Genomic DNA, 27,711 nt, shown 5'->3' with positions numbered 1-27,711 from the left:
TTACATTAGCATTGCTGAAGAACATTTTCAATTCCAAGTAGAGTTTTATGTATAACAATGGAATGTGTCCAATTTGCAAGCCAAAAGATCTTCTCAACCATCCAGGACAGTGTTTTTTTGGGTTCATGTGCTTCTAGACAATCAAGAAACCTCAGCAAGTTTTATAAGCCTTTTATAGTTATCAGACATGCTAAAATGTATTAAGCTTTTCTCCTGATCTCAGGCACCATCTTAACATCAATAACCAGAGCTTGTTTCATTTGGAGGTAGTAAAGAGTGGAATTGTACAAAGACTTGAACACAGATCCTGCATTAGAAGTTTCAGGGAGTCCCACCTACTCCAACAATAGGGCATATATTTCTTGCTTTATACGTATGGTTTATACCTCCATTCAGCCACTAGGATTAAAATATTAATAATGGAATAGGTTATCAAATGCTTATATTATTTTATAAACTATCTTATGATAAAATTTGGCTACATTTTAAACAGATCTGTTTTAGTGGAAAATATTGATGTGTTTCATAAATAAATGCTTAGCAGTCTTTCAAAATCAATGTTTCAAAGAAACCACTATGAATAAGCATTATTAGTTATTCTTAGACCTATGCTTACGAAATTAACTTTTTAAAATTTTCTTCAAATAAAGGAATTTTGAGCATACAGCAACTTTTCTGACAGGTTCCCACTAAAATATATGAGGACTAACAAAATAGATAGCAGTGGTCATTAACATTTTGTATGAAAACGCATGCACACATACGCATTTGTACTGTAGTCTGGCTCTGAGCCAATATAGCAAAAGAGGAGAAAAATAAGCTTAAAAAGTACAGTTAACTCCATGACTAAACATGTGAAGAGACAGGCTGATGTGGCCATATTGGAAGGAGGGATCTTTTGAAACAAAGGATCCTTTGGGAACTTGTGTCAAATTACTTGGCTGAACAGGAATAATGGGCTATGCGTTTGTATAAAGCTCAGCTGCCGTTTCTGCTATTTGGTAATGAACTGCTTTTTGTATATGAAGATGACGACACTAACCAACTGGAAGTATGGCATATGCTAAGTCCAGTCTCTAGGAGTGAAGCTGGATTACTTCAATCTTCCACAGTTTAGGGCCCGGCCCCTTTTGGAACTCGTGCGCATATTTGTGCAAACGAGGTAGGGTCTGTGACTAAGTGGCACAGCCAAACCAACTGGCACATGAGGCACATGGAGGCTTCACATCCATGACTTTGGCTTATTCAGTCCTGCATTCAAACACACTGAGATAATCAGTTACAGACATCACTGAATATCACAAAGGCAGAGCCTCACCAAAAGGCACGAATAATAAATCTGTGTTTTATTCTGTCCTGACTGTATGGAGCCCACTTCCTAACAGTTTTAGTTCATGCCATATGAAATATTTGTGTTTAAATTGACAACATTACCTATGACGCACAGATTATTTTTCCAACTATTAAAGTTATTCACCAATTACAACACTTATTTCTGCTCGTTAGTTATCACAGATGTCTCATTTAAAGGGAGGCCTCTAATACTTTTCTGTCTCTTTAAGACAACAAGGAATATGATGCATATCTCTCTTACACAAAAGTGGATCAAGATACTTTGGACTGTGACAATACTGAGGAAGAGCAGTTTGCTCTTGAAATACTGCCAGATGTGCTAGAAAAACACTATGGATATAAACTCTTCATCCCAGAAAGGGATCTGATTCCAAGTGGAAGTAAGTAACTTTGCATTTTGTCTTTAAAACATTCCATTTCTTTCAGCAACTTCTATGGAAGCAAGCATGCCACAATGCCAACATTTTAGAAAATTGTTTTTCACAGTAGATGGAATTTTTATTTCAAATTCAAATTGTTCCTTGTGTATGTTGTGAATTTAGAGCATCTCAAGTTTTACAATTCAAGACTGTTTATAGAACTTATACCATAAGTGTGGTATTTATTTCATTGCTTTGGTTTCTGAGATAATAATGACACTTCACTTAAAAACAAATTGTAAAAGTTGGCAAAAGCAACTCTGGTGTACTGCAGTTCCAAAACTGGACTCTCGTCATTGTGTCTCTACTTATAACTACAATAAATGTCACTAATAACTTTGAATCTTTGCCTTTCATCCTTCTTATTCACTCTGCCTTGTCACTCATTCACAGACTTATGGAAAAATCCACGTTTAAAGGTCTATAATGCCATTGGGAGCAGTGTTTTCTGTATGTATTTAGTATTTAAATAAATTATAAGATGTGCCAGACACTGTAGGTTTGAATGCTACTTTTCAGTAATGCTACATCTTGAAAGCTACCCTTGAGCTTGCAGAGTAAATCCAGTTTCGAGTAAAAAATGAATGCTTTGTTCTTGTTAAAAAACATGCACTTTGTTCAGAACACTTACATGGTAAAATATAAGGAGACTGATGCCTAAGAGATTATCCTTGCCCTCAAAGAGCTTTTAAAAATATTATTGAGGAAAAATCAAGGGACTATAACATATTTGGATATGTGTCTGTTAAAATTCTTAAAATGCTAATTTATAAAATATGATATTTACAAAATAAAAATGTTTATCTTTAGACTTGATGGCATTTAAGATAATTTCACGTTATCACATTTCAAATTTATATTTGTGTGTGTGCTTCTGTGTGTGTGAGAGAGAGAGAGAGAGAGATAGACAGACAGACAGAGCGAATGTTTATGTACTTATCTTCCAGATGAGGAAACAAAGACTCAGAGAAGCCTGACATCACACGGCTGTCAGAAACAGAGCTAGAAATAGAGGATAAATCTCACTCCACTAGACCATGCTGTCATGCTGTTCCTCAGTAATATTTATTCAAGTCACCATCAGTTCACTGTGGTCATTAAGCTAGGAGAGACAAGCGCGGGAACCAACTGTGTTTTGATTCTTTCTTTTTTTTTCCTTGCAGATCATATGTATGTGTCTTTGAGTACATTTATTAGTATGTACATTTAATGTACATTGAATAATCAAAAGAAAAAATACACACAAGCCCATTTCCTTTCCTCAGTTAAAATGTGTCCAAACTCATTCTTCCCATGGTATCTCTAGTCATTTGTTTTGTGATTTCATGACTTGAAATGCAATTCTACAGCAATCAAATGATAAAGTAAGGAATATCCTGATGCCTCAGACTCATTTTTATGCCTTAATGTCTTTCTCCCAAATCATGTCCCTTGTGTCTTTTTCATTCTCACTTCAACTATCATAGCTTAGACACCAAGTGTAGTATCCAACCATAGTAACTGTATCTCGTATTTCATTTATACTTTGACTGTTCCACATAATCCATTAGCATGTGAACATCCCCAAAAGTACCAAAACACTGTTCGACAAGCTTTGATTTTTCACTACCTCCTTTAGGATAAAATGTAAAATGCACAAGCCTTCCCTAAACCTGTTTGTAATTGCTGCTTGCCCATGTTTTTCTTCCCCAAACCATTTTATTTGCTGCCTACCATTACCTCTACTCAAACCTCCACTATAGCCAAGTTATGCCTATGATATGCATGATGTGTGTTCCTGAACTGCTGTTGTTGACGTTTCCCTTACATGCCTTTGTAGACTCTTGGATATTTTTCATATCACTTACTGTATTAATCTCTCCAGCCCTCAGTTTATGGTGGATATGTACTTTTTACCTATTAGGCCTATACAATGATATAATTTTGTCTTTTAACTTTAGGGAGCTTTCCGTTTATTTTTATCTTACCAATATCATTATAAGTCCCATGGATAGTATAGTGTTACATTTATCTTTGTAATTATATTGTAATTTTTGAGATAATAAGATTTAAAGTGATCTGGTGGTGCCTCATAACTGTTGATTTTGTTTCAGCAGTGTTAGGTGAAGAGAAGAAAAGGAAAAGAAAATGAATGAGGACTTTGCTTATTGATTTTTCTGTTTTTCAAAAAGTTTATTAATTATTTGAAATTTTTGGAAAATGTATTTTGATCATATTCTTCCCCCCTTACCCAACTACTCCCAGATTGGTCCTCAGGACAAGACATGCTTTCGACCTCTTGACTATTAGTCTACTAAACAATTTGTCTAAAACATATGTTGCTCTTGTTCTTAATCTGTTACAAACCTGAATGTATTCAGGTGTTCCATCTAGGACATGAGTGCTATTAGCACTTATAAAAGTCTGTAATGCCTCAGGACTACGATGGATGGGTCAGCCATGATTACAGCCCTCACAACTTCTGTTCTATCAAGAGGATTACACATCAAATGCAGTAGAGATTGGATAATCCATAGAATATAATTTTCATATTTTTTGAGATTTCACAATCATCAGAATGACTAGAGACTTGACCCAGGGTGGTGCTACAGGGTAGATGGTACAGAGGACTTTTTTCCATAGCCAGCCATTTGAAAAACTATACAATTTTTAGATGCAACCGCTGGAGGGTGTTTGCTTTTAATCCTTCCTTCCTGAACTAGGGAATTCATGTTCTCTGAATTCCGATTTGTGAGTATAACCTGCAGAAGTTCTTTAAAAGGCTCTTTGACAATTTTTTCTTTTCCATCAACATTTTGGTGCTAGCTGAGCAGTCACCATGTCACGATTAACGAGTTTTTCCTTGGCATTTTTAGCACGCATTCAGGAAGTCGATGAAGTATATGAATAATATACTTGATTTACACATGAATGACAGAGTAGACCATTTTGGACTTGGTGTATGCATGTTATTAAAGAAGCTTCTGTGGTCTGAATTTGCAGCCATTGGTACAGATTTAACAGGTTATGCTATATAAATAGAGACACATTCCTGGGGGGGGGGAACCTAGCTACAATATTGTAAGCTGTTTTTGTCCCTCACATCTCATTTAATGCATATTGACCTAAGACTATTCCTTCCTCCAAAAGTAGCAACAAGACCTTTGAGGACTATAAATGCAAACTTCATAAGGTCCTTCTTAATCTATGATAACTCCCTAGGAATCAAACGAGTTTAAATGTTGCTCCCTTCCATGAATTTTCAGCCATTGTTCTGCCTTTACAAATAGTACCCCACTCAAGCCCATCAACTCAAGATATTTCCCGTGTCCAGAATTTTAGAAGTGCATGAATCTCAGTCTTAGTCTCTCTTGCTCTCTCTCCCTCCCCTTCTCTCCCCTTTCCCCCACTAAGAGTTCTCAGACATCTCAGAAACAAAGATAGTGAGTTGGTGTTGTCTATCTTCTTTTACCACATACCTATTGGAAAATGGTTGTTGTGTGCCTGCTATGAACCGTAGGGATGAGAATATTTGAAACAAACATTTTTCCCTAAATGCGAGACCAGGTCTACAGATTTGGGACATTACTTTCCTGGCAATAACTATGTTTCCATTCTTAAACCAGTGGCCAAGATCTTCTTTATGTTTTCTCAGGTTAGGTGCCTAAATGTGGCAAGAATTTGTACTTTCCAGTAAGTTTGGTCTATTTCTTCCCAGACTAGAAACATCTGTCCCGAGAGCAGTGAAAGCAACTTTGTTGCCAACAAGCATCTGTATGTCAGAAGTGACAAGCAACCAAAAGAAAGCCAGATAGAAAACACCCTACTCAAACTGCCTAGAGACACAAACTAGAGAAGTCGAGATTTTCTCACCCTTGCAGCTGCTGAGCTTTGTGCTGTAAAGTACCCTACACAGAGCACATTGTGTTCATGGGGCCTAGTGGATCCTTGAGGAATGAACAGATGTGCGCTGAAGCTGACATGTGACCAACAGAACCCAGCTGTGCAATTGAGATCTTGAAATTGAGGACATTTTTGGATGAGTACCATTTTAGCCTCTCGGACCCATCTTATCTCAGAGTTTCTGCACATATTATAAAGCATAAAAGTATAAAAAGTTATGGAATCAGTCCGAGGTCATTTGGTTGGAAAGGGAGAAGAGCATTCTAAGACAAAGAAATGAAACAGAAGAATCTATCCTATAGTCCCTAGTTACCTTTAAAAGAAGGAAAGTGAGTTCCTTAAAAGTGTATGTGCAATATTTATTAAGAATTATGGCTCAAGCTGATTCTAGCAGTAGCTTTGAACAAAAGTGTAATTGTGTGAGTGGCAACTTAAAGAAGAAAGAAAATTCTTCACAGGCATTATCACAGTTTCTCCCCTTTTATTTATAGAACAATTTTGGAAGATCTCTACATGAATTATTTGTGTATGATTATGGCAGAGAAAGACACTAGTGGCAGAAAATATTATTATGCATATGACTAACCAACCATGCCCCTTGAAATTATATCTCTAAATTCGACCTCAATTGTCAATATTTTTTACTTGTTTTCATGTCCAAGTTCCTATGATGATCTCTTACTCAAGAATCCTAGCACTCTTTCACGAATTTCACAGGAAATGTTTCTCTTATTCATATATGTGGTAACCTTTTCTAATCTTCAGTCTCCTAATGATTAGGACTAGTTGTGTGATAGTTCTGACAATGAAATAACAAATGACTAGAGAATCCATCAGCTGTCAGGTGATCCCTAGTGACTTCTGAAGTGAGGCATGCAAAAATATTTTTGTACACGGCCCTGTAAGTAGTCATTGCCAATGGTCCCTAGAATCGCTGAACAGATTGGACACAATTCAAGTAAGTTGTCTTTGGGGAGTAATAAAATCCCTTTCCAGGCAATCTAATGTCTGTGACCTAAAAAGTGTGAGGCAGAGGTGACATGTACAACCAATGAAACTTAAAACATTGTTTGAAATTTACTCCCTGGAATAAAATTAGGTGTCTTGACAATTTCCTTCATGCTAGAAACAATCAAGAGCAGAAATTGTATTCTAACCATCTCAAATTTTGCTAAGGTTAAATGGACCAGTTTTCTCATCAACATTTGAAGTAGAGGTTAGAATCTATTTATCAGCAAATGTGGAGTTTAAAGAAGCACAGGCTTTTCTTTTATATCAAATGAGCAGATAAAGTCTTGACAGTTGGGGAAATATAGTAAAAATCTCCATAATCAATAGTAGCTTTGTTCCATAGTTAGTAAGGCAATGTTACGTATGTACATTTCTAGGGCTGGGGAATAATGGAGAAGGAAGACAGAATGTGGACATTCTGTAGCCCTGTTAAGTTCCACTGTGTCTTTCTTTGCTGTCTTTGAATGTGAAAAGGTGAAGGACAACAGGATGGAGACCCCATTTCCATGGTTGAATGCAAAAGTATGTGTGAAGAACTCACTACCACAAATAAGGCCTGCAAACTCAGACACGTAAGAAAACAACGTGTCCCCAACACAGAAGCTTGCAGTAAATCTAAGTCAAATGCCTATTTACCCACAAATCATTCTTCATGCGATTCTTATACTTGCCAATCAAGAATGAACGTTCTTCGGCAGAATTGTAACCCAGCTATCTACCTAAGGACTTGAGAAATGTGGAGAAAGGGGAAGTTTTTGTAGGGTACATAGTATCACACATCGGAAGCACATGTGTATGGAGTGTCATATGCATGCGCCTGTCTCAAGGAAAATGGTAGAGTCTGTCTCTGTAGCAATAAAGGACAGAATCCTACCTCTGTCAAAGGGAAATCAAAGTGACAAAGCTTTCACATCAGTCAATGTACAGTCAACCTGTATGAAAATTCCAGTAGTGCTTCTTACAATTATCTAAAATCCAAAGAATATTTTCAATTACATGGTAATGAAAATTACCTCACTAGAAGCCTCTTGGTATGCCAAGGGTCTGAAAAATTTTCCATCAAAAGTATATAGGTGTGAAAAGTATGTTTTCATTATATGGGAAACAGATTTTTAACTTAATGTGTTAACCTCTATTTTAATAAATCCTCTTGTTAATGTTTATCAGTTCATGAAAAACTGATAGAGTATTATATGATTTGATGCATCCCATCTCAGTCTAATGATACATTTTTTGTGTAATAGTTGTACATAATTGTGACTTTAAATATATCCAAGTCTTATCCTTTGAATCTGGCAGAGTACCAAATTATCCTATGCCCACACCCTACATATTTGATATTTTAACTTAAAAAAATAATCCATATACTCAGATAATAACCTCAATACAACTGCAAGTACAAATGCAAACAAATTTACAAATACCTAAGTAATCAGTTTGCAAAATCATATGGTCAGTATCCAGAAAGCTGACCACCAAAGACTCTGTAAATATAGAGTTTTATTGTCTCTCTAAATCTGTAGCCAACACAAAGCCTTGATGTACAAAGGATACTGAAGTCTTCAAAACCAAACATAGCCCTCTAGATGCAGTTAATTAGGACTGCTATTCTTTCTGTTTCTATTTTATTTGTGTTTCCACTTTCCTTATGCCCTTTGCTTTATTAAAACAAACATAATTGATTTTCCCATCACTTCTCTTTAATCTAAAGAAAAACTACTTCTATAAATAAGTACACTTTAGTTTTCTTTCATAAAACTCCTGAAAGGGATTTTTAAATCCAATTTCCCATACTTTTCATAAGGTTTTAGGAAGTCACTTTCATTGATATTCACCAATAATGATGTATACCTGCATGTACACAGCCAAAGGAGGGTCTGGTGACATGGCATTGTCTTTGATAATGTGTTGCAAACAGCCAATCCCTGGGTAAGAAAAAAGAATATGTTTCTTGACATTGGCACATCTAATGTAGATTTTTCTTCCTATCCTAACTTAAGCTCCTTCATCAAAACTCCACCGAAGCTTTTTTTGCCTGATTATAAATGTCATGAATAGGTTATATATATATATATATATATATATATATATATATATATATATATCCTGAGGATTTCGGAATTTTTTTTTTGAAAAATGTCTTTTTTATTTATCACATTTTGGTAACAAACTTTTGAAATACATTTTCTGAAGGGGCTTAAATGTCTCCCACAAACTTGTTGCCTACCGGGCATGCAAACCTGACTGCCTATTGGAGGACCTGTTGGACCAGTAACATTATAGCTTGATACCTGTTTCTGCTTAGTTTCTTTGGAACTGTTCCAAGCCTAACCACGCTGCCTGGTCTATAATCCAGGTGTGGCAAATCTTCTCTATAAAGGTCAAGTTAGTAAATATTTTAAGATTTGTGTATCACATATGCTCCCCGTTGCATCATGTTCATCTTATTCATCATCCCAAAAGGGCAATTTTTTTTTCCCATCTTTTATTAAATTGGGTATTTTTTTTACACCAATTGTTATTCCTTCCAGGTTTCAGGCAACATCCACCAACCCTCCCCTCCCTTCTATATGGGTGTTCCCTCCTATCCTCCCCCATTACCGCCCTCCCCGAACAATCACGCTTCTACTGGGGTTCAGTTTTTAGCAGGGACCAAGGGCTTCCACTGGTGAAAGGGCACTTTCAAAAATGTAAAAGTGTCACTCTTGTTCAGGGGCCACCCAAAAACAGGCCATAGGTTTTCGAAGATCCAGTTTTAAATCACAGTCATTAGATATAGATATACCACCCTGAGGTGAGGGGTGATTCATACTTAGAGCCCCCAACAAGGATTCCCTGGTTAAAGACTAACATGTAAATTACTAGGACCATGCCTCATTTGTTTCTTCTCCATTATATACATTCTTTTGCAAGAGCATTAGATTCTTGTTTTTCCCAAGGAGAAATAGAAAGGCTAAAAGGAAGAAGGGAACCAGGAGGAAGAAGGAGGAGGGGCAAGAAAGAAATGAATGAAAATGTAGTGAAAAAAATAAAAGAAAGAAGGAAAACTCAGAGGTGAAAGGAAAAGCTAGGCAAAGCAGAAAAGAAGAAGAAAGAACTGGACAGAGCAAGTGATCGGAAGAGGTGAGAGAGAAAGAGAGAGGAGGGGGGAGAAAAACACAGAGTGAGCCAGACTAAGAGAGCAAGAGCACAGGCTCCCCTTCTTTCCCACAGAGCCAGGCAGCTCTTAGCGGCACCTCCCCAGCTGCTTTCAAACACTGAGGTTGCTGCCCAGCCACTGATCACCATCCCAAGAAGTGAAATGTGGGCTTCACATCTGAAAACTTCCACTTGCTTTTTCACCAAGTGAAATGGAACACAGAATTCAAGGTCCAAGCAAATGGCTTGTGTTTTCTTTGGGACACTTGGGCTCTTTCTACTCAGGGAAAATTTGGATGTACTGTCTAACTCCAGTGCATATGATTAATGTATATATAGGGCAAACCAGGATAATTCCATTTTTTTTTCTTCCACAGCAGGTTTTCAGCCCGAATTATCTGGATGCTTGCCTCAACTCTCCAGTAGGCTTTGCCAGGATAAGCAGAGCCAATGTAGTATGCTGGAGACTGGGAGCATTCCCTCTCTCCAAGGTTCCCTTCAACACCCACACCCTGTGCAGCTGAGCAGAGTGAGAACTGTCCTAATAAATTTCTTCTGGGGGCAAAAATTTCTAAGATGCCCCTAAATCCCTAAATGCATTCTGCTTAGCTGTAGAATGGGAAAACGTAATAGTTATGTGAACTGGGCAAAGTATACTAATGGGAAAAATATTTTACCCTCTTCCTTTCCCCATCCCAGAAAGAGACCATCAAAGATGAAGTCTATGATACATCAATTAAATCAATCACTGATCCACTTGAAATTTATCTTTATACAAAAATATGTAGGTACAGAGTTTACTTCTTAAAAAAATAACTGGGCACTTAAGACTCTTTTATGAGACACACAAGTGGAGTCACAGAAATTATCTTTATGGCTTCTGCTGTCTCTTCTTTCTGGTAACTGCTGTTTCCTCTTGAGATGACAGGAAGTTTTGCAGAGTTCATTATCCCCCTTCTTAGATCACCTGGCCCAACCATAACAATTGTCTGTAAGCATCTTTTTTCCTGCTCTAAACAATGACTTTTTAACTGGTTCCTTAAGAAATTCACACAGTAAGATTTGATCACTATCCTCCCCTCTTCACCCCCAGCTCCTCCCAGTCTATGTTTCTATAGGTATCCTTAGAATATGACCTGATCAAAATACAATAGTATTGGTCTTGGGAGTGTATATACAGTGACTACTGCAAAGGTGTGTACACTACTTTTCAAAATTTCAAAGTCTGAGCTGCACTTGAGACAAGATTATGAGTGAAAGTTGAGTCTTAGAAAACAATTTAACCAACATTTCTATGAAATTACAATGAATATATCCACTTGAATATATAAATCCACAATGAATATATAAAAGTATATCCTCGTGTATTTTTTGCACCACTACCATGATTCTGAGCATGGGATTTGTTCTGTTTTATTTTTGTTTTGGAGGAAAGGTGAAAGGAATCTTTGGAAAGATGTATGATAGTTTATTTTACTGTATCTTACAGATCCAACTTCTAATGATGAAGCTTCCTACATAACTTCTTTCCTTTTTGGAGCAGAAAGGAAGGAAGAAAATGAAGAGTCAGAGCTGTTCATACATTGGGATAGTATCTTCCCAGTCTAGTGAAACTTTACACCTTTCCTTCCATTTTGTTTCACCAAATCTCTCAGTGACAAACCTCCCCACTACCCTAGGCAGTGCTTTTGGAGATTACACTGCCAACTTTTCCCTCTGAATAGATAATCTATAAAAGAAAACACTGAAAATTATTGAGTTCACCCCAACTTAATGAGTAGCCTCATCCTCTAACATACTGTCAAATGTACCTACTGCATGAGGATCTACCGAAATAGATTTATTAATATAATTAAATAATTATTAATCATTTAAGAATAATTATCAAAAATTGTTAAATGAGCAATACCGTGTATCTCTTTTGAAGGTTTATTTTGTTGTTGCTGTTGTTTATTAGTGGATTGCATAGAAATGTTGCGCATGGTTGCTTTTGAAAGCTTTCCTGCGGCTAACTGGTGAAAATATGATCCTGGAAAAAGAAGGTCATCTGAAAACTGTGCATCTGTGTTCTAAGTTTCTCTTTCAAATGGCTCGTACCAGGCTGTTTGATGTCCACATGCTATGTGCTAAATGTGACTGCTCAAAGGCAATCAGTAACCTGGGCCAGATTCAAGGTGACAACTGTTGCTATGCTTCTGTAAGCACTGCTTCTGCTAGAACATTAGTGCATTAGACAAGGCCCCGAGCTCTGACTAGTAAAGACAGCTTTCTGGTGCAGCGCCTGTGTCCAAGTCTCCATTTGTTAACACACGTGTATGGGCTTCACTGTATGGCAGATGAGACTGAGGGAAGTATGATTTCTAAAGAATTAATGTTTGGGACAAAGAAACCTACCGATAATTGAGTCACGCCCTATCATGAAGAAAGCCATAATACAGTCACCTCACTTTCAGAATTATAATACAAAGTAATTTATTTCTAAGTATCTCACCTTCTTTCTCTCTTTTCCAGACATTGTATACCACTTCTAGACCCAATGCTAATTCCAACCTTCATTTTTCATTCATAAGCAGTAGAATGTTCCTACCCATTTCATAAACACAAGTCACTTACCTGTTTATTAGTTTGAAGGACAATATTACAGACCTAATGCTGCAAAAGACAAAAGGTATTCTGATAAATCAGATAACTGTAATTCTAAAAGAGATTGCCCACCCACCATCTCTCTCACAATTGCTCATGTTGGTAGCATACACACATAACATTTATTTTAGCAGTCGAAATATGGGTTGTGTACACCATTATTATTTGTTAGCTAAAAATTATAAAGAGAAAACACAGAAATGAAGAAACACACCAAACTCAAAAGAAAAAGAAACCTATTGAAAGGTTTCTATTCACCTTTCATCAAGTGGTTGATGACTTGTTCACTTAAGAGGACTCACTAACAAGCCTAGAAGTTTACCTTGAGTTAAGTGATTAAATGAACATAAAGTGCTAAACTAGACCTAAACTATAAAGAAGCAAAAGTGTGTGTCATCAGTACACTGTATGTAATGATAAGGCTATGAAAAGGATTGAACCAGTTGTTTAAAATTTCTTAACTGTTGCAGAAATGGGCTTTTAGAATATGCGATAAAAAAGAGAAAATAAAATGGACTGTAGTTAAAGCCTGGGTCTAGAATGCAAGCCTAATGCTTCAAAGACACTGTCGTTGTTTTACTCTTCTCTCTTTCTGTGATTTATAGCATATATTGAAGATCTCACAAGATGTGTTGAGCAAAGCAGAAGACTTATTATCGTGCTAACTCCGGACTATATTCTCAGACGGGGATGGAGTATTTTCGAGCTGGAAAGCAGACTCCATAACATGCTAGTCAGTGGAGAAATCAAAGTGATTTTGATTGAGTGTACAGAATTAAAAGGGAAGGTGAATTGCCAGGAAGTGGAATCACTAAAGCACAACATCAAACTTCTGTCACTGATCAAGTGGAAGGGACCCAAAAGCAGCAAGTTAAATTCTAAGTTTTGGAAGCACTTAGTGTATGAAATGCCCATCAAGAAAAAAGAAATGCTATCCCACTGCCATGTTCTAGACTCTGCAGAACAGGGGCTTTTTGGAGAGCTTCAGCCTATACCATCCATTGCCATGACAAGTACCTCAGCCACAATGGTGCCATCACAAGCTGATCTCCCTGAGTTCCACCATTCGGATTCAATGCAAATGAGGCACTGTTGCAGAGGATACAAACATGAGATGCCAGCCAACACCCTGTCAGTACCCTCCTTAGGCAACCACCACACTTACTGTAACTTGCCACTAACACTACTCAATGGACAGCTACCCCTGAATAATTCCTTAAAAGAGACTGAGGAACTTTCAAGGAACAATCCCTTACTACCATTATCATCCAAAGAGCTTAGCTTCACAAGTGATATTTGGTAGCAGAAAAAAAAAACAAAACCCTCAATTCCTCGGAACAACTATATGAGAATATGAAATCTCTGCTACACTGAGAATAAATTACTCCTAAAAACATTAAGGTGCTGAAACTGTGAAGAAAAAGGCACAACAACCATGTTTGTACTTAAATATTTTATTTACCTTTATAGAATAGTAAGGGAATAAAAGGTCTTGCTTTTGTAGTGTGGCACCTTGTCACAATGTACAGATTTGATTTTTCCTGGAAAAAAATTGAATTGTGTCTTTTTCAAGCAGGTTTTATGGCACCATATGATCTGCCCATATTTAGGAGTTTGGAATTTAAACAATATTTTTCATAAAAGAGAAAGGAAGAAAGAAAGAAAGAAAGAAAGAAAGAAAGAAAGAAAGAAAGAAAGAAAGAAAGAAGGAAGGAAGGAAGGAAGGAAGGAAGGAAGGAAGGAAAGAAAGAAAGAAAGAAAGAAAGAAAGAAAGAAAGAAAGAAAGAAAGAAAGAAAGAAAGAAAGAAAGAAAGAGAATTTGAAAATTTCACTGAATTTGAAAATTCTGAATGAAGGTTTAAGGGAAAAGAGAACTTCTATAAAGTAATTGAAAGCATCTGGGAATTGTACAAGAACAAAGCAGACTGAGGCAGCCAACTGGAAGACTGTCCAGGAAGATCAGTTGAGAAAATGAATGAAACATTTGCATCTTCTTCAACATAATGGACAACTCCTGTAGACTAAAGCAACAGCTTGTAACAACAGCTTTTAGTTCTAATAGACAAGCACATCAACTCTAGCCAAACTGGTAGGTAGGGAAACTACATGCATTTCTTAATCAGATGAATAGACAGCTCTAGCTCTTTAAAAATGATTTTTATTAAACCTCATGACTTTCTATATCATTAAAAAAACATTTTGCAACTTTAACAATGTATTTTAAAGTGCACAATTTATTGTTTCCTTAGACATTCACATTTAGATGTGATTTTCCCCCAAACACTCTTACCATCTTCTCTAATATTTATGTGAAAATGTGGGCATTTTCCTACTTGTTTTTCGGCCTCATTGCAAGTTGAACTTAAATATATATTGACTGCAACTGTCTGCAGTTGAAGAGAAGTAACGACTCTATTCAGACATGTAGAGCTAAGTGGTCTGAGTTTACTAGTGGTAGAGCAATGACTGCAGACTTTCTCATTCGCAACGTAGTTGTGAAATAGACTATTCTGTACATACAGTGCATATGCTCTGCTATATGTTCAAGGCTCCTGCAGAAGTATCTCTATTCCTGGTGCTTCGAAGAATAAGTTTAATAGACTATGCTTGTCCATCTTCGTACAGAGACTGGGACTGCACTGTATCAGCACATCTTCGTGAATAACCTATCTCCTGATGGCTGTAAGGAATGTATCCCTCCTCTAGGATTCATTGTGGATCATGACTTTTTGTCACTTACAATTAATTTGGTGCCCTCTCCCACCCATATACTCCGGGAGGGGGAGGGGTCAACTGCTTAACTGCTTATCAAAGTTGATTCAGAAATTGTACAAATGGTTCTTACAGAAAATCCTCGTACAATTATGAAGAAGGACAATGTACACAAAGTGTAAAAAGTTAAGACTTTGTTTACCTCTTGTGATTGTGAGACCCAAAAGTAGCTATCAAATATGAGAAAATATGCTTTGACAATTTGTCTCTAATTGCTTTCCACAGTCGCTTCCCTGTGATCCATCAGTGCTGTGAAATTACCTGTTTCTCTGTTGCTTTTCTACATCTTATCTGTTCAGAAAATCCATTTTTGGAGAAAATCAGTGTGGAAGTTTCACAGTGATACATGTTTATTTCACAGGGAGACATCACTTGCTCCTTTGAAAAGTTCTGTTCACCATATGTGGATATTTCATAGATGTATTTTTTTCCCTCTAAGAATGGAAACTTCGGTAAAAACTATAGGTATTTCAAAATGAAAATCTATCAATTCTAAAGTGTTTTCCAAGTGTTATAAAGTTGTATTTACTCTGGGTGTTCTTTAATGCTATGTGCAATGACTAAATTAATTATCTGCATGACCTGAGTGGTACATGTTTTAAGTGGACAATTGTACTTTTTCCTATTTTATTTTTTACAGAAATCTAGATGAATTCAAATAGAATGTTCAGTCATATTTTTAAACTAATAGTTCTGTATTGAGCATGCCAGTTCTGAAAATATAACATGGGCCTCTCTACTTCCTTTATTTACAATGATTAAACGTGGGTAGCAATTTGAGTTGGCTGGCCACAATGTGTCCCTTCACTGCTTGTAGGTACTCAGAAACCCAGCATTCACACTTGTGCTGGGGAACTTGACAAGAAACCTTTTCTACCATTTTCAGGAACTAATGTGTACACTATCTATAAAAATTTATTTCTAGATGGCAATTCAAAATTTAATTTTCATCTGAGTATTTTAAAGAGATATGGCCCATAAAGGTATAATACACATTTCATCTAGAATACAATGTATGCTTCCAGTTGTTTTTACACTGTGACTTTTCCCTTTAAACTTTTCACTGTATTTTGGAAATCCAGGAACGCATGGCTGCAATTCGTCCTTACACACTCAGAACAAATTTATTCTTACTAAGTTATTGCATGTGAACACATGTTTACCTATTGATTTTTAAAGGTGAAACGTTCTGAAAACCAAAAGGAAACATAGCAAACAAATGATAGATATGTAGAGATCAAAACATTCTATTGTGAATAAACATGGCTCAAGGATATGATAGGGACACCATGTTCATCCATTTCATTTAGCAAACTATGACTTCTGGTTGAGTTGATAAACATGGTCCCTGATCTAACCAGAGAGATAGCAATGTAGCTATGTGTTTTCTGAAAATATAATATCACTCACCACTACTTCTAAACCTCAATTGAGTTAGAATCTGTCCTATTTTCAAGAATTTATTCAAAACTGTGACAGAGAGACATCATCAAACTTCTAGTAAGACTTGAATCCAGAGTAATGTGATGTAAAAGGCAGATGTTTTGCTTGTGGAAAAAAAGGTTAATATTGTGCAACTTAACACTGCTAGAAGAATGTGGGGAAAGTGAGAGCAGTCCAGTTGTGAAGAGTTCAGGAGGAGCTGAGATGGGAATGAATAGTAACCAAACGATTGCAATGTCATGGTTAGAAAGTTGTTAGAAAAAAGAGAAGAAAATTCTGGAGCTGAAGAGATGGCTCAGTGGTTAAGAGCACAGACTGCTCTTCTAGAATACCTGGGTTCAATTCCCAGCACCCACGTGACAGCTCACAATTACCTGTAACTCCAGGGTCTAACACCCTCACACAGATACACATGCAGGCAAAATATCAATCCACATAAAATACCAATTAAATTATTTTTTTTTTAAAAAAGAAAATTCTAACAAAAGTAAGACAACAATTGTGGTATTTAATAAGGCTTACAGGTATGTACAATCGCTGGTCTAAATCCTTTGTTTTCTTTTGACGTTTATTTTTAAATAAACTAATACACAGCTGGAGGAAATAGCTTCAGTTTGGAGGTTAGGAAGCTTTTTGTTCTGTAAGTATAAGACCTGAGTTCAAATCCTCATTTCCTGTGTAAACGAATATGCATTCATACCCATCATTGGACTGTAGAGAGATAAAGACACTGGGAGCTAGCTAGTCACAAAGTCTAGCTGAGAGGTGAGTTTTTGCTTCTATAAGAGCCTGTCTCAAGGCAGGAAGTTGGAGAAGTTGGAGAAGACACCGAACATCCTGTTCTAGCATGTACACTTGCAAACATTTAAACTACCACGTAGAGAGAAAGAGGGAGGGAGGGAGGGAGAGAGAGACAGAGACAGAGATACAGACAGAGACAGAGAGACTAGTTCACTTTTATACAGTGTGTTTTCCAAATAAAATAATGATCAAAGGAAATACCCTGAAAATTCCACATATAAATCTTCATATTCCTTGTATTCATTTCTGAAGGTAAGGTAATGAACTGATAAAAGTTCAAAGTTAAGACGGAAAATTATTGGATGGTGATCCGCTAAAAACGAGCACTCCGAATCAATGTTATTTTTTCTTAGGGAGTGAAGTTAATTTTGAATAGTCTGGTTCTGGTTCCTCTATTACTCGTGCATTTTTGTTGTGAGATGCCTGATGCTAGGTCACAGTTTCTAGTATTAAGGCAATCTGATAAATGTATAAAACAGTTTGATAAGCCTAGTTATTCACTCTTAGCGCTGTCATATCGAAGATGCCTTTTCAAAGAACTGAGATCAGCCACAAGCAATTTCAGAAGAATATTTATTACACCACTAATTGCTGGGTAAACAGAACTTGTAAAATTATGTACAACCACCTACATTTGTTTTTCTGTATGCTCACTGCTATTTTCCTAACTATATTTTCTCCGGTTGGTGTTATGGTCAATAGTGAAATTAATTGAGTACCTGCTGTATGCTGGCTAGTGCATCAAATGTAATAGGAAGTTGTTAAAAATCATAATCCTTGTTCTCAGACATTTTTATACACCATATTCATGAAGAATCCAGTGTATGTAACACACCATTCAGTATGCGAAATTAGTATTTGCAATAATAAGTGAAGTGGATTCTGTACTACTGACTTGGGCAAGAGGTAAGTCTTGGCATGGAGAAAACATCGAAGAAAATGAATTTTCCACATATAGAGCATAGCATGCGTGAATACTGAAGAATGAGCAAGTTCTGTTCAAGTCATAGCAGGAACAGAAATCTGAACAGGACTGAGAGGAATGCTAAAGCATCCATCTGAGAGCCTGAGAGCCAACAGATTTAGGAAGAGTCAGGAAGGGGAAGGGAATGGAGGCTGGGAAGCCATTTACGAGACTATTCTCACAGTCCAGTTGAAATGAGAGCTAGAGATAAGTGGTGACCTTAAACCTCAGCAAAGGGCAGACTGAGAAGAAGAACTAGGCAGGATATAGTGATGTAAAAAGTACAAGTGGGAAAACAAACCTAAACAGTTGAATGATCACAAACAGTAGTCGGATCAAAGGAATTTGGGGAGTTTTTAACCAATGCTTTAAACATTCCAACACTGCCAGGGTCAGGAGCAAGCACAGCGCTAGGCACGATTGCTACTGAAATATCCTAGGAGGCATTTGGAAAGAGAAGTTCTCTGAAATGGCAAAGTGCTTCTTAAATCTGGCTGAGAAGCAAGTACATTCACTTCACTTGAAATTCCAAATTCACAAGGAAGAAAAGGATTGAATTTTGTTCTCAAGTACCACTGGCTGCTTCTATTTAAATTCCACAGCCTGTATTAAAATAAAGAATTAGGACCTTGAAATTAAAGCAGTGAAATAATTAAGTCATGACCAGCAAGATGGCTCAGTGTGTAAAACTACTTACTGCCAAGCCTGACTACCTGAGTTAGAGCCCCCCCCCCAAAAAAAAAAACCACATGCTAGAAGTAGAAGAGCAGTTCCCCCAGGCCCCCCATTCCTCTACACTTCAACTACACAGAAGTGGAAAGAGAGCAAATAAGTGAGAGAGAGGCAGACACAGAGACACAGAGACAAGGAGAGATGCAGAGAGAATAGAAATGTTAGATGTAAGCAAAGAACAAAAAGAAATGAGTTTCCCGAAGATCAGTAGTCTCATCTCATTCCTGGCTAGAGTCCCAGTACCCAAAATAGGGCACACAACATTGTTGTTTAAATAGGAAAGGAAACCTGGGAGCTTCTGTAAAGACCATTACAAAATAAGAGACATTATCTTTCGGACAGTAACTTTACAATTTAACAGAAGAGAGGAAATGCATGAGATTATCTCTCTGCATCCTGTTTGGAACTAGGGTTTTTACGATTTTAACTATATTTGTGGTGGGAGATCAAAGATTCTTAAAGATTCTGCCAGTTACACAAATCATTATTCCTCAAAAGATTCAGACAGTTTGGTTCTATGAGGCCACCCAATATAGCTTATTGCTCCTAACCACAACATCCCTTTCCCTAAACACATACTTTATATGCCCACTCATTGCCAACAAAAACTTCTTTTTTTTCCAAAGGTTACTTTTATACCTATAATTATTATTCTAGGTGGAAGAATAAGGATTAGATTAGCCTCATTTACTGGGCTCAGGGTGAGACCCACCAGCAGCAGATCTACCAATGAATTCAGTATGTAGAAATACCTCAGTTTCTATTCTCTTCCAAAGAATTTTCCAAGCAGTAAATAAGCCAAGAATTTTTCACCATCTTGATAGAGGGGTTGTGTGAAAACACCTAGAAACCAGAGCAGTTTCATCTATTTTCAGCTAGGGAAAATTCCTTAGCATTTCTATCCCATTTTGTAATTTGAAAAATAAACACATATAGAAGGGCATTGGAAAAATTGTAGGCAAAGTGCTTAGAACAGTACTTTGTACAGCATGAGAATTATATTGCCATTACCACTATAATTATTAGTCTACACAAAAATGGCACAAACATCTACTATTACTACTACTACTACTACTACTACTACTACTACTACTACTACTACACACACACACACACACACACACACACACACCAAAATCAACAACAAAACATGCATTTTATTGTACTTCTTAATTGTAAAGGCTAGTCTATTTGGTTTTGTGCGTGACTGCCTGGATGACAAAGGACACTCATTTTCCAGACAGCTGGCTAAGAAAAAGGTACATTCCGTGGTCATGGAACAGATCAGAGCTAGCTGGCCCATAGAAAGAACAAGCCTACAGTAACCTTGACCTCATTAGTAATGTGTTCTGAGCTAGACAAAAAACAGGACTCCCAGAACATGGATTATTCAGATTTGCTGTCCATGTTAATCAAAGTCCCCAGATGATTGCTTGATATTCTGCTTTACTTTAACTAGGTTTACATAAGCCCAAAACATCTGGATGAGAAGTGAAAAAATGCAGATGTTTAAGCCCCATGATGGGAAACATCCAGATGTCTCAAATTTGGATGTGTCATTTTGTTCTTTGTTTTAAAGGAAAAAGAAGCCAAAAGAAAACAAAATAAAAATCTACCACAGTTTGTATTTCCCTTAACCTGGGTAAAACTCAAGCTGTTTTTTTTTTTATTATAGAATTCTAAAATGCCCAAAAATTGATTAAGAATCTTTTTGATAATGATCCAGATGAGATAGAATATGCTTTATTAAAAAAATTATCTGATCCACATCTAGCCTCTATGAAAGACAATGGTTGTTTTACCATGAGAAAATATACCTGAATAGTAGATTGTATTGAACTGTCCTGGAAAGTATAGCTTAGGCATTACCAACAGGAAAGGCAAATTTTCTAGAGAAATCTTTCAAAATGGTGCTTATTTTGTAAAAGGGTCTGTCCTCAACTAAATATATATGCCAAAAGAAACATTTACTCTTCTTACATACTTACCATTTAAGAATTTTTTTACCTTGAATAAAACACAGAGAAGTAAGTCTAAGCATGAGCAGTAAAGGTTGCCATCTTTGGAATGTGAGTTGAAGATAATCGAAACTCATGATGAAATATCCAAAATGCCTTTCATCAGTATCCTAAAATAATTTTCCCGAAGTTAAATTATGACAACTATTTCAGTCTACCCTGTAGGATTCTACTGACCTTCTGTATCAAGAAAACAAAACACATTGACTAAGGGCCACACTAAGGATTCACAGTTATAGAAAAGAACAAGAATTTCAAGGCCATCTATTTCAACCTTTCTATTTCATTCATGGGAAAAATAGGCTCAGAGATGAAGTGACTTGCTCAAGTGACAAATGAATTCTGGAATACAGAACGATACTATTATGGATGAATTGATGGTAAGTTTTGGCAAAGTAGAAGGAAATAATGAAAAAATAGTAACTGATTAGGAATAACACATGAAGACATTGATCACATAGGGCACAGCAAGGAATGCACCATGTATAGGAATTAGAGTTATTTGGACAAAATAAAGAAGAGTTATGACAGTCCCAAGGTAAATGAGCATCACTGTGCTTTGAATTTTATGGTAATATTCTAATATAGACAATATAATTCAACTTGAATGTGTCTTTGGTAATTACCCCATCTTCCCCAGCTGGTTAAAAAAAAATCAATATATACAATATAGCTTGGGTTCTCAAAGAGCTTATTTGTCACGTGGTGATGACAAAAAGTTTTAAAAGTTGGTAGAAATGCTCACATAAGGCACTGAGGAACTAAATTCAAGTTTTGAGCGTTGGTGTGATCCTCAGCTAGTGCTTGATTGCCAAGCTACCTTCAGATCCAGGTGAATCCTTCCAGGTCTCTAGCACTATCTTTGACAATGTGCATAAAGAGTGTACAAATCAATGACTCTTGAGAACTTCAAACGGCAAGGCTAAGACCTAAATAAGAAGATATTTTATGGTTTCCCCAGTTAAAAAAAAAAAACTGAAGCATTTTTTTCTCCTGAGAGTTGGCAGCACTCCTCATTGTATACACACATAATAAAGAAAAGCCTAAGGTAGAGTGTACAATTTTAAAGAGAATTAATATAAAAATCAATATGATTATTCCTTGATTTTGGTTTCTACATAGTATTCATTATTTCCTAACACAATGAAAGCTTATTAGAAATAAGAATGTGTACATAAAAAGAAATGTAAAATATCTCTATAGAATGCAGAGCAGAAGCATTGTACCATACCCAACCATTTATCATTTCAATTTAAAAACATTAATGCTGCCAGTGGAAACTGAAAACAAGTTGTCAGCAGTTTTCCTCGAGCATGATAGAACCACAAAGCCATAGACCAGGCAGTAAAAAATTTGTTTAAAAAAAGTCAATGCTTTAAGACAAGCCAGATTATTATGAAAGATATACTGTAAACTACTCATTTATTTTGCACAAATGCCAGTTCACATGAAATGAGTTTTATTTGTTGGAGAAATCTTTTTTCTTTCCTGTCCTTTAATGTGTGTAAACCAAGTTCTGAGATACATTGTGGAGGATCACTGATCTTCCTCTTTGCTCTTCTATTCTAGCCACAACCCAATGTTGATTAAAAATGATGAAGTCAAAGCCTTACATGCTTCCTTCATTCATGAACGTTATTGAAACCCTTTTTCTCTATTTCCCCAACATCAGTCTCCTTAATCTCTTAAAGCATGGGATGTTTTAAAGCTGGAAGGAACCTGGAAGGCCATCTAATACTCTTCTTTTAATGATGGAGAAAATGTTGTCACATGTCCAATATTAAAGAACTAATTAGTGACAGAGCCAAAACTAGACTCAAGAGCTCCTGATTGACCATAATCATTTCTTGATCCTAATCAACCCTCAACAATTCAAAGACCAGATTCTGAAAGCATTCACCCAGGAGTCAAGAGTGGAGTTTGGGGGCAGATCATTTGCTGAGGATGGTCAGGGCCCTGGGTTCCATCATTAGCACATCAATAAAATAAAAGTAAATGTGTATCCTTCTTTCTTTTTATGTGAAGGACAATGTCTTGTCACTGAAGGAAAAAAGTCAAATCTTTGCCAATGTCTTTATAACACATAGATTCACTTGAGATAGCCTCAGTGTTACACCAGAGACACTAACTACACAAAGAGCCTTGAATCAAATGGGAAAGTTTCCCATTGTACATTGTAAACTCCAACCCCACCTGTAGGAGAGAAAATAAACTGAGATTATGGGATCTTAACTTGTTTTTAAACATACACTCCTACCCAAAATAAGTTGGACATATTCCTTCTCTTTTCACAGGGGATATTAGGGATTAAACCTATGGTCCTATGACCATATATATGCAAGGTAAGCATTCTACTAAATACACACACACATACACACAGACAGACACAGACACACACACACAGACACACAGACACACACACATAGACACACACACAGACACAGAGACACAGACACAGACACAGAGACACACAGACACACAGACACACACAGAGACACACACACAGAGACACACACACAGAGACACACACACACACACACACACATATATTTTTTTGAGGTAAGTTATCACTAAAATTTCTAGATTGACTTTCAACCATTAGTGGTAGAAAGTATTTTCCATGTAGTATCAGTTATGGAAATTACAGTATCATGATAAGGATATGTATTTGCATCTGAAAAAAACTATCAGTACACATCTAAAACCAGAATTTCTATATATAAATTCTACAGTGGAATTTACTGGCTATTTCAATACCAGCAAAGTACTTAAACTGCTGTAGTTTCTTCCATGGTAAAATAGAGAGGAACATGGTTATAATAACAAGGATTCAAGAAAAAAATAAGCATATGAAGTGCTTAGAAAAGGGGTTTATACACAATAGAGGTTGTAAATTTGTTATCTGATATTGTATTGGGGGAGAAGTTAGCTCAGCCAATTAATCTGCAACACTGAACATGGCAGGAACGGTTTTAACAGATTTTAACCATGAAATGTATGCAAGGAAGAATTCCTCTAATTACCAGTCATGTCTATTCACTAAATTTAGTCAAGCATATCCGTTCCTTGAAAACATTAGTGTACTCTTTATTTCAACTACTACTTTTATATCAACTAGTGTTCTTCTTCAAATTAGAATGTGATTCAAAGTTCGCACTAAGAAAAAGATCCCACAAGAATTCTGAATTAGTGAATGGTGACTTTTCTTAAGTCCTCTCCCATCTCCCCAGTACAAGCAATCCTGGTTATTTTAAAGAAATAAGTAGTCCTATTTTCAACCTGCCAAACTCCCTAAATTTCCACGCACAAATATCCCAACAGGTTTGAAAGGCCAGAAATATAAAGAGAAAGTTCAGTAGGTCAATAAGCCACTGCATAGTTGTGGCTTTTAGGCAATCACAAGTTGAGATGAGTCAACAGTATGATGTAGATGCTTAGAAAGCAAACTCAGGGCTAGAAGACACTAACACAAGTAAAATGCCCAGTCTAAGAAAATCACTCAGCAGCAGACAGATGAGACCTGGAGGGCTGTCCTCATATCTGAGTGCCCACATTCTTATAAGAACCACTTCAGTATAGAAAGATGTCAGAATCGATGGTGCGGACGGATGATGAAGTTTCTGAAAGTCTGCCATGGAAGGGAGGAACTGGAAATTTTTGCTTTTCCTTAAAAAGAAGACATTTAGCCAGAATATGACATGGAAACAAAATTAGATTTATTCACTGTAGTCCCTGTGGGAGAATCAGGGTAATAAGTAGAACACATGAAGAGGCAAATTTAGGCTCAGGATCAGAGAGTCCTGTCTAAGGATATAGACTACCCATAAACAGAATGTGCTGCTTGAAAAAGTGGTAAATTTTGTCACAGCAAACCCTCGGAGATGGGAAGAATGCAGAAACTATTTCTAGTTTGTGACTTTTAAAAATTGATATCAAGGAATATTTCTAAATCAGACCCATGATTCTAGCCCAGTTATTATATGTTCATATTGTTAAAAAAGTTGCTTTGACTTCCAACAAACCCTCACCATTACTATCACATTAATCTTTTTACTTAACTTCCTTTGTCTCTATTCTATCCTCTCCACTCTACTCCATTTCTTCTCCCCCATTGCACTTCCTACCAGTCATAAACACAAACACTTACTATTTAAGACCTATGTTGAGTTCATTATATTCCAGGATCCTCTACTAGACAGATATGGCCATGTTTGTTTTAAATAAACATTCTTTTTGCTGCTACATGAATGCTTCATCTTGACAACTCTTATTTCTCCCTCTTCTACAAATGTGTTTAAATTTTCCTAACCAGAATAAACTCATTGTTTACCCTATGCATGTGTATATAATATGCTTCTTCCTGAAATATCCCTGGTTAACTACAAAGTTATGTGAAACTCACTCTTCAAGACCATGGCCTGGTCCAACTTTACCTGGCCTTTTCCTTCATTTTGACCATGCCGTGTCTCTTATTCACTTCCATTTTTAAAATAGACTTATTATGTCTCTAACTTTTAAGTTTATGTAATTCACATTTGCTTTTCAAGCAATGATACTGTTCCCAAACCCAAATAATGTGGATATGCCCATGTCTGGTATAATTTTATGATTGTTTTTTCATTTTTTAGTAGATGGTATTGCATACTCATAGATATTAAAAACTGTTCTAGGTTGAAAACTTTCTTTGCATTTCAGAAAGCATACTGCTTTGTTAGTACACAGTCCATGGCCAGTAAATGCTTAACTGTTTGTCTCTACTTTTAAAGTTGTATTGAGTGCCTGTCTGGAAATATTGTCTAGGTCATAGGGACACAGAAGTAAACAAAACAAACTTGGATACATGCCTCCATAAAAATTTACACTCTTAAATATGGCCAATAAACTATTTGAAATAAAGGACTTATTGAAGGAAGATTGAACATGAATTGCCCTTCTACACACGATACATGCATGCCATCAAATTAGCTTGGACTAAACAACATCCCCTTTACCATGCGAAGCAATTTTAGCAACTGTATTCTGTACAGTAAAACTGTACATTTTAGTGTACCCATCAAAAGTGCCATATGCCATTCTGGAGTGAATAAAATTATGTTTTGACAGCTTTGGAATTTCTTCCATCTAGCTAGAGTCTTACACAATCTAAGTAGAACCAAACTGGGTTAGCTACCAGTAAGCTCAGAGTGGTTGAATTTAGCACACCTAAGATACATCTAACCACTTACCGTTTTCCTTTATATTTTTAAGTAAATCAAACTACTTAATTCCATGAGAATAGATACATTTAAGTCACAAAAGGACTGAAATCACAAATAAAGCAAAGGAAGAAATAAGAATATACTGAGCATTTTTCTAGACATGCAGAAAAAACAACATCTAAGTCATGGCTCCTGATTTCACTAAGACCAGACAAGGAATAAAATATAGGGAAACAGAAAGTCTGTCAGGTCTAAATGAATGGTGACCATAGATACAAGAATGCCAAGTATGAAATATAAGCACTTCTTCATATGGAACTAAGTCCCCACTAAGCCAAAGCTGGCATATGTATAGGGAGCAGTGTTTGGAAAGTGAATGGCTTAAGGGCAGAAATGAGAGCTCCAACCTGACAAAACCTGAACGCAGCCCAGTTCTGATGTTGTGCCTCAGCACATGAAGCTGTTTCTCAGAGAGCAGCCCGAGAAGTTGAAGGAGCTCTTTTTCTCCCCGCTCTTCACTTCCCCCACAGACCAATGCAGACTATGGAATGTAAGTCCACAAACCGCCACATCTCCACTCTTTACCTTGTGACGAGGCCAAAAATGTTTAGCTATGTCAGTGGGTCCAATAGCCAAACCTCATATTTTTATGCATAAATAATTGGGAGTATGTGTAACACTCTGTCCTCGGGGTTTTCAGGGACTAGGAGGGTGTAAATCATCTTGGAGTGCTGCATAAATGCAGATTGATAAAGGAATGTCCACAGGTTTACACATATAAATTCACAGATATTAATATGCTGGAACATTTTCTTCATCAACCTCCAAATAACAGCTGGACCTCAAATATTTGAAAAAGATTTATAAGTCCAGCAACAGTTCCTTTGCTGTTTTCTCCTTTAGGAGCTACAACTAGTGATTTTTATGTGACTTTCAACAGCTCGTCCAGGGCTCTGTAAGCTCCAGAAGTTTGAATAAGGAGACTCAATTTGAAGGTGTGATGGTTAATTCGATTGCAAAACAATCTAGGAAAAAATAGAGTGTCACTGCCGGAGGATCTCCTTAAAAAAGAGAAATGTCAGGAGTAGAAAGTTTGCTCAAGATCAGAGGGGCTCGCGTTAGTATTCTTCAAATGATCCCTCTAAAGCAGCTATGCGATGACTTGGAACCCAATCTAAGACCACTTTTGGAAATCTGGATAAAATCATGAATAAGTTTTTCAAGGGAAAATGTGCATATTTCCTAGAAAAATACTGGATATGTTGTTGGCAAGGTAACAATCCAAAGGGCTAATCTATATCTGGAAATCCTTCTATGGGTGGCATTAAAGGTTAGTT

General features: G+C 36.6%; 1 protein-coding gene across 1 annotated transcript in view; it reads left to right on the top strand.

Moving 5' to 3' along the window:
• The window catches only part of Il1rapl2 (interleukin 1 receptor accessory protein like 2), a 118,240-nt gene extending 104,151 nt beyond the window's left edge, over positions 1-14,089 (top strand). Inside the window, exons 5-6 of the mRNA XM_032889454.1 lie at positions 1,563-1,733; positions 13,052-14,089. Of these exons, the coding sequence (XP_032745345.1) occupies positions 1,563-1,733; positions 13,052-13,749 (869 nt within the window). The 3' untranslated portion in view covers positions 13,750-14,089. The remainder of the gene's footprint in view (positions 1-1,562; positions 1,734-13,051) is intronic.
• Positions 14,090-27,711: the final 13,622 nt, after the last annotated feature.

The sequence above is a fragment of the Rattus rattus genome, chromosome X (assembly GCF_011064425.1).
Source record: "Rattus rattus isolate New Zealand chromosome X, Rrattus_CSIRO_v1, whole genome shotgun sequence".
NCBI classification, from domain to species: domain Eukaryota; kingdom Metazoa; phylum Chordata; class Mammalia; order Rodentia; family Muridae; genus Rattus; species Rattus rattus.
The sequence above is the reverse complement of the archived record's forward strand: the minus strand, read 5'-3'. Positions and strand labels throughout refer to the sequence as shown.